Consider the following 13322-nt stretch of genomic DNA (forward strand, 5'->3'; position numbering starts at 1 on the left):
TGAATCTGCAGTCAGATGATCTGGGTTCAAATTCTTGAACTACTACTTCTTTATGGTGTGTTATGTTGGACAAGTCACTTAACTTTTGTAAGGCTTAATTTTCTAATCTGTAGAATGAAATAGTTGGCCTCTGTGACCTTTAAAGTTTTTCCCAATTTCAATCCTTAAAAAAAACGTCTATAGTTGCAATAAGAAAAAAATATATATTTTAATCTCTCATGTTTGAGGCTTAATGCTCATTCACACTTTGAGCATGGCCTGATTTCTTGGAAGTCTTGATTTTATTTTATCTAGATCTTTTAGATGGTTGATTAAGTGGATAGGCTGATTTGTCTTATTGCATTTGCCACTATAAGGAGGATTACATTTGAATCACAGAATTTTCAGCATCAGAGGATCCCTATGAGTATTATAAGGGAGCAATATTCTCCAGAAAACCCAAGTAAAGAAACTATTATTATTATTTTACCATTGTGATTATTATGGAGCTGACTTTGCCTTTGCCTCTTGAGTCCCAAATGTAAATGGAAAGTTAAGGCTAAAATCCTGAATGAGGCTTAAGGGAACAGTTAAGGGAACTATAAATTGCCTCCTAATGTTACCAAGAAACTTTTTTTTATACTGGGCAGTTTCTAGATAAAAGGAGAAAGAAAGGCAGAGAAAGAGGTTGAGAGAAGAAGAGAAGCGAAAGAAAAGAGGGAAAAAAAGAGTAGGCAGGAAGGGTAGAAGGGAGGCAGAGATAATATATTTCCTGGTTTGTTCTATCTCTGACATTTAATGTTTCTCAGATACAAAATATGTGGATTCAATTTCCTGTTGGCATTCAATAATTTCTTTAAAATTTAAATTTTTACTTAAAATGTATGTAAAGGATCCAGAGAAGTATTTATAAATTTTACTAATCTCTTAGGATGCTAGTCCAAATAGGTCCTCAGGAAAGACAAGAATTGACCCTAGAATTAAAGATTCTATTAAATGTCTATTAAATCAAAATGTAGTCTTCTATTGAAGAAGAATGAATGGATTGGTGATCATGATCAGGAAGTTCCATATTTGACAAAGTTAGAAGGCAGGGCTGGACTGACCAGTTTCTGAGTAGTTCTTGCACTTGCCCTGCCACCATCCCCTAATCTGGTGGATAGGTAAACTCTGACTGCAAGGGCATATAAAGCTGGGGCCCTATGATGTCACAGTGATGGCCAGTCTTCTTATCTAGGACAAGCCATCACAGGGCTCATTTCTCCTTTAAGTTTTTCAGGAAATACATCAGCATCCTAGGACATAGTCTTTTTCAAGAGATTATCTCTTTTTCCTGTTTTTTACTACCTTACTTCTAGTGGAATCCTTAATTCCTCAGTTTTGCTCCACTGGGGAAACTTGAGGCTGCTAAGGACCCTTGCATTTGGATTAGTCAGACTCCTCATCTTTCCTGCTTCTCTTGGTGAGAGGTACTTTGCAATTTCATTAGGTCTGTATGGGGAGGTGGGAGATTGCAACTGAGTGACCAGCTTTGGGTGGGTAAGAGATAGAGAATGCTTAGGTGATCCAGGCTGGTGGCATTCCTCTGCCTTAGTTTTATGATAATCTGGTTCATTCCTTATTGCCCAAGATGGTATAACAAAATTCTCTAAAACAATCTCAAAATTAAAGCCATTGATTTCATTTTAATTCAGGTAAGTGTTTATACGCTATTAGAGGGTAGACTGAATACTAGGTCTGGAAGACTTTCTGGTATTTATTAGTTGTCTGATGTCTGGGCACATCACCTCTCACTATGTTCAGCTGAGTCCTTTTACTTATTAATCTTGATTCTGTTTGCTCTAGTTTCCTCAGCTGTAAAACAGATAGCATCTCCTTCCCAGGATTCTTGTGAGGAGAAAATGAGGTCATATTTGTAAAACACTCAGTCTCTCCAAGTTCTAGACAACTGTGATATGTTCTGCCTTAGTAGGACTCCTCACTCACAATTTATTGCCTATCGGTGGCATGGTATAAAGTCATCGGTTCCAGAGTCAAAGACTCCCGAGTTCAAATCATCCCTTTATCCTAGATCCCTAGTGTGATCCTGCGCAGACATCCTGGGTTTTAGGCTTCTGTTCTATATAAGGAAGTTGGCCTCTTAGGTTTTCTTCAATATGATTCTTTGCTAATACAGTCAGTGTTTATATAGCTTACACACACCTTGAAGGTTTTTTAAGATTCAATAAACAATTTTAATCAAGGGTAGCCTTGGAAAGCTTGTGATTCAGCTAACAAAAAGTTATCTATCGAATTGACTCTTGAATTTACTAGCTGGTATATGACAGTTCATTTTAACAGTTTTTTTTAAATCTGTATCTTCCATCTTAGAATCAATACTGCATATTGGCTCCAAGGCTGAAGAGTGATAAGAGTTAGGCAGTGGGGATTAAGTGACTCGCTCCACTCATACAGCTGGGAAGTGTCTCAGGTCAGATTTGAACCCCAGACCTCCTGGCTCTAGATACTTCTCCTTAAATATTTTAATAGAAATCATCTCTACTTTGCTTCCTTCTGGAAAGAATAAGATTTTTTTTTTGGTAAAATAAACTAATTTGTACAGTTCATCATAATTTTAATGTTATTATATCCTTTCTTTAGAGTGAGTTTTTAATAAGGGTTAGGAGAGACATAGCAAGCTCATGGAAGGATATTACTGGTTTCCCAATTGATGATAGTTGTCCTAAGATGATGCCAATGCATCAGGGAAGATAACACGGCTGAATTGTGGGAATGGGAAGAAAGCATTCTAGTTACTGAACTGGGAAAACTCGTCAGTGCGAAACGTTGCTGCCGTACTAGAGTATACAATACTTGGCTGGGGGCTGGAGAAAGAAGCGGGTCACAGCAGATGGGTCAAGGAAAGGGCTACTGCCCTGTCTGCTTGGGTATCTGACTGCTTGCCAAAGGGGTGGGAAGCAAAGGAATGACTTTCATCATTAAGCCCGCAGAATGCCGAGAATGCAGAGCAATGGAGTATAAAGAAAAGAGAACGCCGAGACGCTTGTTTCACTGAAGCAGCATGGCCAAGTAAGTGGGACTGTGGGATAGCCCCGTGCCTGGCAGGTACCAACAGGCTTCCTTGGGAGACCCCTCACTTGTCACGATCACACTTGTTAAGCTGCTGAGGTTTGGCTGGGAAGAGTGCCGTCCGTGGACTTTGATTTGACAACAAGGCTCCTCCTTGCTCCATACCTTCTGGTGAGGCACATTCCTCAGCGTTCCTAATGTTAGAGGGTGCTCTTTTGGTTAATCCTCCCTCCATAAACCTATACTGGTTGTTCCCAAAGTTAGTGAGGCTCAGGGAAACTGCGGATTATAGGAGAGGGGACCATGAAGGACTTGTCAGAGAAGCTCACTACGCGGCATAAAAGTGGAACTACAAGTTCTTCCAGCTGGCAACATGTTGAGTCTCCATCCAAATTCTTAAAACATACCTATATAGATATTTAATTTTTCAGAGATGATGCAAATGAGCATTTAATTAAAACGTATTTACTTAGGTGGAATCTCAGCCTAGCAGAATTCTAGTTTCTGGACAACTTGGGTGGAAGCTCCATGAAGTAGAACTTTTAAAAAGTGATGCATGGTACAGCATCTTACCCGATGAGGACTTTGGAGGCCCCCAAAGGTCATCATTTTTAGAAGGTCTTCCTGGTCACTGCACAGCCACGATCTGATCACAGTTCCTCTCCTTTTTCACTGAACCACACACAGCGTCTCTACGATCGAGGAAGGGAATGCTTTTAGGGAAGAACCGTCACTGAATCTTCAAGGATGAATCCTTTGGCTGTATCTGTGTACAGTGCCTGGGACTTTTAACCAATTTGCATGTGTCTCTCACACAGAAGGCCCTCAGTAAGTTCTGACTCTCTTCTTTGTAGGGAGGCACTTCCTCTTTCTGATTGTCCTGAAAGTGACACTTGATCCCTTGAGCTTCCCTTGGTCTTCTCCACAGGTGAATATTTCAAAAGAGCAGGAGGACTTGGAGATCTCAACTCCCCCTTCGTTACTTCATTGAAGGAGAGGGGGATCTTGACCAAATTAGAGAAACGCTGACCCATCCAGTTCTGGTGTGTCAAGAAATGGAATGTCAGGGAACTTGTAAAGCTCCACTTTGGCTAGAAAAATAGAAGTTGTCCCAATCATTTTTTTGGTGGCTCTTTTCCCTTTGGGGCACTTGGCCACTTCAGCTCTAGGTGATGTGTTTAGCAAGTACCAAAAGAACTTCAGCTTCCAAAGCTGCGGGGAGGGTGTTCTTGATCGGGTAAGGGCTTGGGACAAAAGACATGGTCCCAGGCCCGGTAGATGGCTGGAGGCCTGACCTCTTTCAGCTGGACCTTGGAAGGTCAAGGGGCTTGGTGAAAATGAATGCTTTCCCATAGAAACATTACTAATAGGAATCCATTCCAACATGACTTTTCTTGTAGAGTTGGCAACCTTCTTTAATCAAATATATCAGTGAATTCTATCTCCCAGTTGGGTCAGAAGGAGATAGTGCTGGAAATATTTAAAAGTGAATGAATCTAAGAATTGGATGTATATTAAGATAATCCATCTATTTCTGAACAACGATAAGGAAGCCTTTATCTATACTAGGTGTTGGCATGACTGACACGAAGGCCAAAATGAAACCTTCTGTGTCTCCAAGGAGATGCCTATAGAACGAGAGGTGGCTGGATGGCCTGGTAGAAAGAGCAATGAACTTGTCACCAGGAAGAACCGAGTTCCGCAACCTCAGCCACTTCCTCCTCCCTCACTGGCAGGCAAGGCGTTGGGCCTGCTCAGTGCCCTTCTCTGTAAAATGGGATAATAAGGGTGCCCACTTCTTGGAGTGGTGGTGAGGATCAAGTCGGAGGATGAGCATAAAGCTTTTTGCAAGCCCTGAAGGAAAGGATGGATACTATTGATTGTGTAAATATGCAGGGTAGAGGGCGGGACGGACCCTGGGGGCAATCAGGCCTGCCTATCCTCTAGCTTGGGAGCCGCACTGCTAAGGGGGTCCCGGGTTTCACAAAGGAGGAAGACGCGCGTTCAAAGGCAGGAGGCAGGAGGAGCAGTAAGAAGGCCAGCTGAACTAGAGCAGACCCTGTGAAACCCGGATGAAGCCCGCGCCGGAAGGAGAGGCTTGGAGTCGGGTGAAAGCCTCAGTGCCAGGCAGGCGGTTGTGTATTTTCCCGGAAGTGACCATTCATTCTGGACAGGCCTGGAAGAGAAGAGGGGGATGGGCACGGGAACACCAGAAAGCGCTGTCGAGGCCCCAGGGGGATAGTCCTGCGGCTCACTAACAGCGTACCTGCTTCCATGGTCTGGCAAGGGAGAGCACAGACAAGCAGGGCGGCAGGATGGGTCAGGGAGCCTGCAGACGGTCAGACTTCCGGTGCTTGCAGGGCGCCCATGGTCAGGGGCAGAGAACGCGTGTGCTGGTGTGTGGAGGTCCGGGAGCCACACTGCCCCGGGCACGTCAGTACCGGAAGGAAAGGTGTTCTAGGGCAGAGGACGGGCACTGGAGGGATAGGGGGGGAGGGGAAGGGGGAGGGGATTGAGGGGGCTCTTGGAGCTCTCAGGGAAGGGTTTAACAGAGCTAGAACAGGGACCGGGCCTGGGCTGACGTGACGCAGAGGCAGAGTCTTTCCCGGGGTCCGTGGGGGCAGATGCACCCCAGTACGTCCACCCGGGCAACGCGGCAATCCGTGAGGCCGAGGAGAGCCCGGGACCCAGGGAAGGCAGACCGGAGCTTCCTGCACTGTCTACCCAGGACGCTGGGGCCTCCGTGCCCGGGAGGGAGGGGATCGCTTCGCGGTAGGGCTCCCTCCTCAGACCTCGCTTGGAGCACGGGTGCAGTTGTGGGGCTGCAGGCACGCGGGGGAGCTGGAGAACGTCTGCCTCCCTCGAGGAGGGAGACGAGATTAGCGGGAGAAGGGGGGGCGGGGCATGACAGGCTGACCGACCCGCAGAGCTGTCCAAAGGCGGATGGGCTGCCGAGACGGGCTTCCTGCTGGGAGGGTTTCTGGCTGAGCCTCCATGACCGCTCTTCAATGGGCCACGCTGGGGCTCCCCCGCAGCTGGAGGTGAGCTGGCCGGCTGTCGAGCTTCCTTTCACTTGCAGAATCCGGGAACATGGATTCAGGATGACGGAAATCCTGACATTCGGATCTTCCCGCCTCCCTTCCCGCTAACTCTTAGGGCCCCAGTTAAATCCAGGATCCCGTTTCAGTGTATAGTGCCGACCCTGTCCGGCCGGAGAGGAATCTATAGGAAAAGGCTGTAGGGCGAAAAGGACGGGTACAAGCAAAGCATTCTATAAATGTCCCTTTTGTAAATAAGAGGCTAATTACTGTCCTATTCTCTTATAATCAAAGCTCTTTTCAAGTCGGGGAGATAAGAGGCGCTGGGCTTCAAAACCGACTAGTAGTTGTATAAATAGCCCTTGGTCTTAGTAGCCTTTACTGCTTTATTGAAATGTTTTACTTTTTTGTCCCTATTTTTTTTTCAAAGAAAAGCCTCCAATAGTGCAATGGGGAGAAGACACAAGAAACTGCCAAATGGTGAGATCTCTGACTGATGCCCACCATCCCGTCTTTCCTTGGTTTCTGTCCCTATTTGTGACTTCATTGACCCACCATTTAAAAGCCGCCCCCCCCCCCCCCCAGTCCTTTGTACATCCCTGGCTCTTTTGGAAAGTGTGGTGTGATCGGCCAGTGGAAAGAGCGCTGCAGTACCAGTTAGGTCTGGGTTCTAGTTCCGACTCAACTACTTACACGTCCTTGGACAGCACATTTTTCTGAACTTCAGTTCTTGGTCCGTTAGGTAGGGATAGGAATACGTGCCCTCTATACGGGAGGGTGTGATGAAGATCAAATGTGAGGGTTCATGAAAGTACTCTGAAAAGGAAAGCGCCTCACACAATTCTAACGTCACATTACTCCAACATGGGATTCATAAAGTGATCTACACATGCCAAGTCTGACCTAGGATCAGATCTGCCCCCCCTCCCCGCTGCCCCCCCTCCTCACAGCGGGCTCCAGAGACGGTATCTCCTTAGCCTTACTCAGTCTCTTTCCCAGCTAACCAGGCTCAGCTCCTGCCCAAAGGCTATCACCCAGCTAAGAAGGTGGTGATCCCGTGCTCTCCACACCGCAGCATATCACTATGCCCTCAAGATTACCAGTCTCGCTCTGCACTGATGCCTCGTCTCAACCATCAGAGCAGAACCAAGGGGTCATCGCGTCCTGACCATAAGACCTCAGCGACCTTCTCTCGGAACCCCAAACTTGGGTCTGAGCCTGCTCAGTTACCTCAGGCTGTCCAACAGGCTGGAGTCATGCCACGGCACCAAGGCAACCACCAGGCCCCAATCACCCCGGCAACAGGCACTGCAGTTTTGACCTTGCCCTGTCCTGACTCCTGGGCCAGGGTATCTGCTCCACCTTTCCCACACTCCGAATGCCCAGCAGCCCTTCCACTGGGCTCTAACCACCATGTGGAGACGCCATCCGCCCCTGATCATTTTGTAAAACCTCCATCAGATTCTGACCACCTTCCAATGATTTCCAATGGCTGTGACCATCGAGCAGAGGATCAATCATGTCCAGATCACAAGCCCAAGACCATGCCTGTGCCAACACTAAACCACAACTTCCAGCCCTCCGCTGTACTACTACAACGGCCTAGTCCATGGACATCAGCTTCACAAGGGAGCAGGTCTCGGCCCAAGATAGCATCTTCCCTAGAGAGGTACCTCAACCACTGGCACAGGGCCATATTTTCCCCATTAACATGTGCTGATTGGCCTGGAGCTACACCATCAGATCCTGATCCTTGTGTCAAAGGAATCACTTCAAGAACCTCATGTCCTGACCAGTTTTTAAGGCCCAAAACTGCACTGTTACGGCATCCTGAACACAACCCCTGGATCCTCAAGGCTCCCACTTCATCGTGCTCCATTCAACAGGTCAGAACCACATCTGTGCCATCACCATGCCCTAACAACAGGGAAATTACCACCACATTTGTACCCGTCCAATTCCCTGCTAGCCCAGCTGAGAATCCACCAGGCCTTCATTTTGAAGCTCAGGATTCTACTATACCATCAGCAGTACAACCTGACCTCCAGGATATACCTCTACCAAACCTCAGTGGCACTACAGAAGCTCCTCTGATCATTCCGAATCACTTACAAAATAAAGAGCCTTCTTGTAATTCTGCACACCAGGCCAAGACTCTTCTCAATTCTGACCACTGGCCTATGGTTTTACCACACCTCAATTGCTGGGCTACACCACAATCATCTCCTGACCAGTCAGTTGTCCAATACATAGACCACCAAACAAAACCACCACTGAGACCTGACAGGCACAAGCTTGTGGCTCCACCAAGTCCTGACACAATCTTTACTGAGAGTCTTTCTCCTCTCAAAATTTGGGCTATGCCTCTACTAGACTCTAAACATGAGATGGAGGTTCTCCCAACTGCCAACAAACTGGCTAGACCTCCAGCTGTCCCCAACCAATGGCTTAAAGCTATGTCAGGTCCTAATGCTTGGGAAGAGGTGTCAATGGATTGTAATCATTGCATAAAAGCTCCATTAGATACTTACCAAGAAAAGATAGAATCAGATCCCAATCATTGTGCCAAGGCTCCACTAGATACTTACCAACAAGGTAAGATAGCATCACATCCCAATGATTGGGCCCAAGCTCCATTAGATTTTTACAAACACGAGGAGATGGCATCCCATCCCAGACACTGGGACAATGCTGCCTTGCAGTCAGATTGCAGAGTCACGGCTCTACAAAGCCCTCACTGCCAAGACCAGATTCCACCAGACAAAGAGCACCAGGCTGATGCTGTTTCTACTGAACATTGTGACAACACTGTTATGGTTCTTGATAACTGGGTCACGACTCTATCAGACACTGACCAACAAGTGGAGATTGAATCTGACGCCATCCACTGGGGCAAGGCTACAGTGGATCCACACCACAATTCCATAGGACCACTGAGTCCTGATAACCAGACCCTAATTTCACCAGATGTTGGGCTTCAGAATGAGGATATACCAGATCTAGAACATCAAAATGGCACCAAAATAGTCCAAGACATGATCACCAAGTCTCTCCCAGCTTCTTGCCATTGGGTTGAGGCTATACCAGATCCCAAACATTATATCACACCAGTAGACCTACACTATGAAACCAAGACTAAAATTGGGCTCAAGAATACTATCATGGATACACCAGGTCATGATCATGCAGTTGTACTTCCAGTTATTCCTGAACACCAAAATGAGGACATACTAAAGTTCTGCCATCAGAAAGATGCTGAATCCTTACTAGATCTGGATTATGAGTCCAAATTTGTAAGTGACCAAGAATCCATAGACATTTTGGACTCAGACCATCAGTCTAAAGCTCAGGAGGTTCCAGTCTATGGGGCCCTACTTCCTCTGATACCGGACTGCCAGGAAGAAAATTTATCAGACTACAATGACCAGGATGATGATGTACTATTACTTCCAAGCTCTGATACAGAAACTCTACCTCCATCAGATCTGGACAATGATGGTAAGATTCCACTGAGGACAAACTATCAGTCTAACATACTCCCAGCCTTTGATCATCAGACTGAAGAGGCACTGGATGCCCCAAACCAGGTAACTCTTCCCTCCATCCTGGATAAGGATTTTGAGATTTTATTGAATTCTGATAATTGTAACAAAACTCTCTTATTTTCCCAACACCAAACTATGCTGTCACCTGACAAACCAAAATTAAGACAGCCTTCATCATGCTCTGAAAAAGGAGTAGTTTCATCTAACCAAAATCAAAAGGCTATGCAAATGAGCACTAACTCCAAGATTCTGGACACAGTAGAACTCAATCTCCAGACTCCACAAAGATCTTGCCACTGGGCAGATGTTCCACTAGATTCCAAACACAAAGTGGCACATCAACAAAGTATAAGCCATCAACTCACACCTCCACCACGGCTAAAAAGTCTGGTTGAGGACCACCTGGACCTTAGACATCAGACTGAAACTCCACCAAGTTGTAAACATCAAGTAAAATGTCAACCATTCATGAATAATTGGGCTAGAAGTCCTAACCCCTTGACAGAAGATGGGAAAAACAAAGAATCTGCATGGTGTTTAACATACATCAAACCATATACCATTGAGGGTGGAAATATCTCTCACAGAACTATTAACAGTATCATTAGATCCATCCCCCAGGAGAAAATAAAAAACGACATCTATAAGCAACTTCTCCTACAGCATATGTCAGAATGTTCAAATTTTGAGAATGGCTTATGTCTAACATCTACTTATACAGTCTGCTTAATTTGTGCCTCTTGGATTCCTTATGGCTGTCCTCATGTTCAGGAAATGAAAGATGCTTGTAAAGCACAATTGTTGTCTATATCATCATTACTGCCTGGTTCCAAGGAGGAGATGAATGTGAAATTTATTTTACAAGTTCCTCAACTAGAAGCAGGCTGTGTTTTTACTGTCCCATATCCTGATTATGGTTTTTCTCACCATTTACACTATAAACCTGGGAAATCTTTTCATGTGCCACTTGGCACTTCTAAATCAATGACCTTCCTTCTCCAAGAACCTGGCACAAAACTTACTTGGCTCGATTTTATCCGTGGCAAGCCTTACCACCCATATGGGAAAAAACTAGCTGGAAGTCAACATTCACTCTTAGGGAAAATGCATATAAACTCCACCAGAGAAGAAGGGACAAGGGGATCTGAGAAAATTTTTAAATCTTTATTAGAAAGATTTCAAAAGAAAAGAAGTGCAAATTAAATTAACATCTTTTCTCTTCAAAAGTAATTGTATTTTATATTTGAAATGTGTGTGGTTCTGTCATTATTCATTGTAGTTAGGAAGACACCGAGTCTACTTTTTATGGAGTTAATAAGAGTATTAGATACTTCATACATCAGGACATATTGGGAGAAGAATCTTCATAGACTTCTCTCCTATTTCCCTCATGCAGACCTATCAGTTGCCAAAAATTGCACTATCCAATGTCTTTTATTTATTTTTAATATTTTATTTTCCAAATTACATGACATTTTTTAATATAAATTTTCTGAAATTATAAGATCCAAATTGTCTCCTTCTGTACTCTTCCTTTCCTCTCTCTGAGATGGTAATTAACTGAATCTGAGTTATACATATATCATCATGAAAAACATATTTCCCTATTTAACAAATGACTTTTAGCATTAAGATCATTAAAAAAGATTATTATAAATAAACCCAAACATAAAGTTGTAAAACCTACTCTAACAATGTTTGACTCCCCAGCCAATGATGTAATTTGTAGTTTTTACCATGTGAATTGCTAATTTTATGGAATTATTAAGTCAACAGAGGGAATGGGACTATGGGGGGGGGGTGGTCCCCCTTTGGTTCTGAAAGGGGGCCAGTCATACCTGGTTCTTTGGATACGTGCTTTGATTCTTCTGCTTGGTCCTTCTCAGGCATGCTGGACACAATCCTCCTCCTCCTCCTCCTTGCTGTTTAGATACCCTTAACTAAGGACCAGATCCAAAGATTTATGCAAGGAGATTTCTCTCAATTACATATCTCAAGTAACTCATATGTCTTATCTGAAAAACTGGCCTCATATTGATCAACTATTGTTTTCATGTTTTTTTGAAATTTTACAGACTTTTGTTGGGGGAGGGGCGTCTGTTTTTCTGAATTCAGGGAATTGTAGCTGGTCATTCTCTCCTTCCCAGCTTGGAAAGTGCTTACTCTTCCAGTTAGAATCAGATTGCCTAATGTTAGAGTCTTCCTTTTAATTAATTGGTGTTCTTTGTTTGTAATGTCTAAAACTCTCTCTATATATATTTGAGGTCCATGTTTAAGGTGAGGAAGGGGTCTGGTCCCCTTTTGATGGGCAATTTCCATGCATTTCTTAATAAATCAATATGCCTGAAGATTGAATCTTTGTTGTGATGGAGCCTAGGGATTCTTCAGTATGGGGAGAGGGAGTAGGAAAAGGGATTAGGTATTGGAAAAGGCTGCCCAGGAGGGTAAAGAAAGTGCCAGATATAGCATTTCTTGGTTGATATTGACTACTCTTCATAAGTTGGACTACCAGTATTATTAGTTTGAAAGTAAACTTCAGGTACTTAGAGACACAGCTTTTAAGGACTAAGCAATGAAAACCAACTGGCAGCTAATGGAGTCAAGGGCTGGCAAATGAAGAGATCTTTCCAGATGGGGATGGATCTAGAAAGCTCCCCTGAAACTTCAGTTTATGGTGAGATATTAAAGTCATGAGACTGGAGTAAGATGGAAGACAAAAGACTTTTGGAAACTCCTGTTAGTGATGAGAAAACTCCAGGTTTATCACCTGCCACCAAGGGATAACATATATATATATATATATGTATGTATGTATGTATGTGTATATATATATATATGTATGTATATGTATGTATGTATGTATGTATGTATGTATACACACACACACACACATAAAATAGGATCAATGCTTCCCTAGCATCCTTTCCTCCTGCACACAACATAGGAGACTTTATCTAAAACAGAGGAAGTTGCCTCCTAGACCTAATGGGATCTAGTTTTCTGACACAGATTTTTGGTCATCTAAGAAAACAAAAAGTCTCAACTATATGCATTAAATCTGGGATGGGTCAAGAAGTCAAAAGCACATCAGCAAAGTGTAACAGTTAAATTAGTTTCTCTACTAAAAGTATTATATTTTTAGAGGTTTATTAAAGATTAAGAAATAAATAAAATACAAAATAAGAAAGCACATGCCTAGACACAGAGGCCATTCACAACCACTTACTCTACATCTTGCCTGCTAGGTAGAGAGCTGCATGTGCTTGGAAGCAGAAGCAGAGAGAGGTCAAAGTAGGTGGAGAGTCCGTTTAAATACAAATTGTGTTCTCACACTCAGGTGAGGACTCAGGGAGATTATAGGACATTCTGGGAACTACAAAGGACTTCTGGGAATTGAAGTCTGGGGTTCAAATCTCCATTTTACATTTCCCCCGTTTGATCCTTATTGGGAGAGATTTCTCCAAAAAGGATCATGAAAACATAATCAACTTAAAAATTACAATAATTTGAGGATAAGAGGAAAAAAGAACAAAACCAATAATTGCTAGACACATTGATAAAAATACAGTGGGGGCAGTCCCCTTTGGCATGAAAGTATACATACAAATAAATGTTCAATCAACCACACCCAAAATTCATTCTTGATCTTCTTGTGTAGCTTATGGTCTGGAGGCATGTTCATGGTGTCTTC

The 13322-nt window shown here is 43.9% G+C and overlaps 1 protein-coding gene across 7 annotated transcripts; it reads left to right on the top strand.

The window, feature by feature from the left end:
• Positions 1–1258: 1258 nt before the first annotated feature.
• On the top strand, positions 1259–10857 carry LOC103103250 (uncharacterized). Of its 7 annotated transcripts, none has more exons than XM_056807003.1 (4): positions 1259–1448; positions 2963–3048; positions 6517–6566; positions 7086–10857. In XM_056807003.1, the coding sequence occupies exons 2-4, from the start codon at positions 3041–3043 to the stop codon at positions 10832–10834; spliced, it is 3807 nt and encodes a 1268-aa protein (XP_056662981.1). In that variant the 5' UTR covers positions 1259–1448; positions 2963–3040; the 3' UTR covers positions 10835–10857. The 7 variants fall into 7 exon arrangements, with proteins under 7 accessions (XP_056662981.1, XP_056662982.1, XP_016280229.2 ...); XM_056807004.1 differs by having other exon boundaries at positions 1259–1441; XM_016424743.2 differs by lacking the exon at positions 2963–3048.
• Positions 10858–13322: the final 2465 nt, after the last annotated feature.

This window comes from Monodelphis domestica, chromosome 8 (genome assembly GCF_027887165.1).
Source record: "Monodelphis domestica isolate mMonDom1 chromosome 8, mMonDom1.pri, whole genome shotgun sequence".
Taxonomy (NCBI): Eukaryota; Metazoa; Chordata; class Mammalia; order Didelphimorphia; family Didelphidae; genus Monodelphis; species Monodelphis domestica.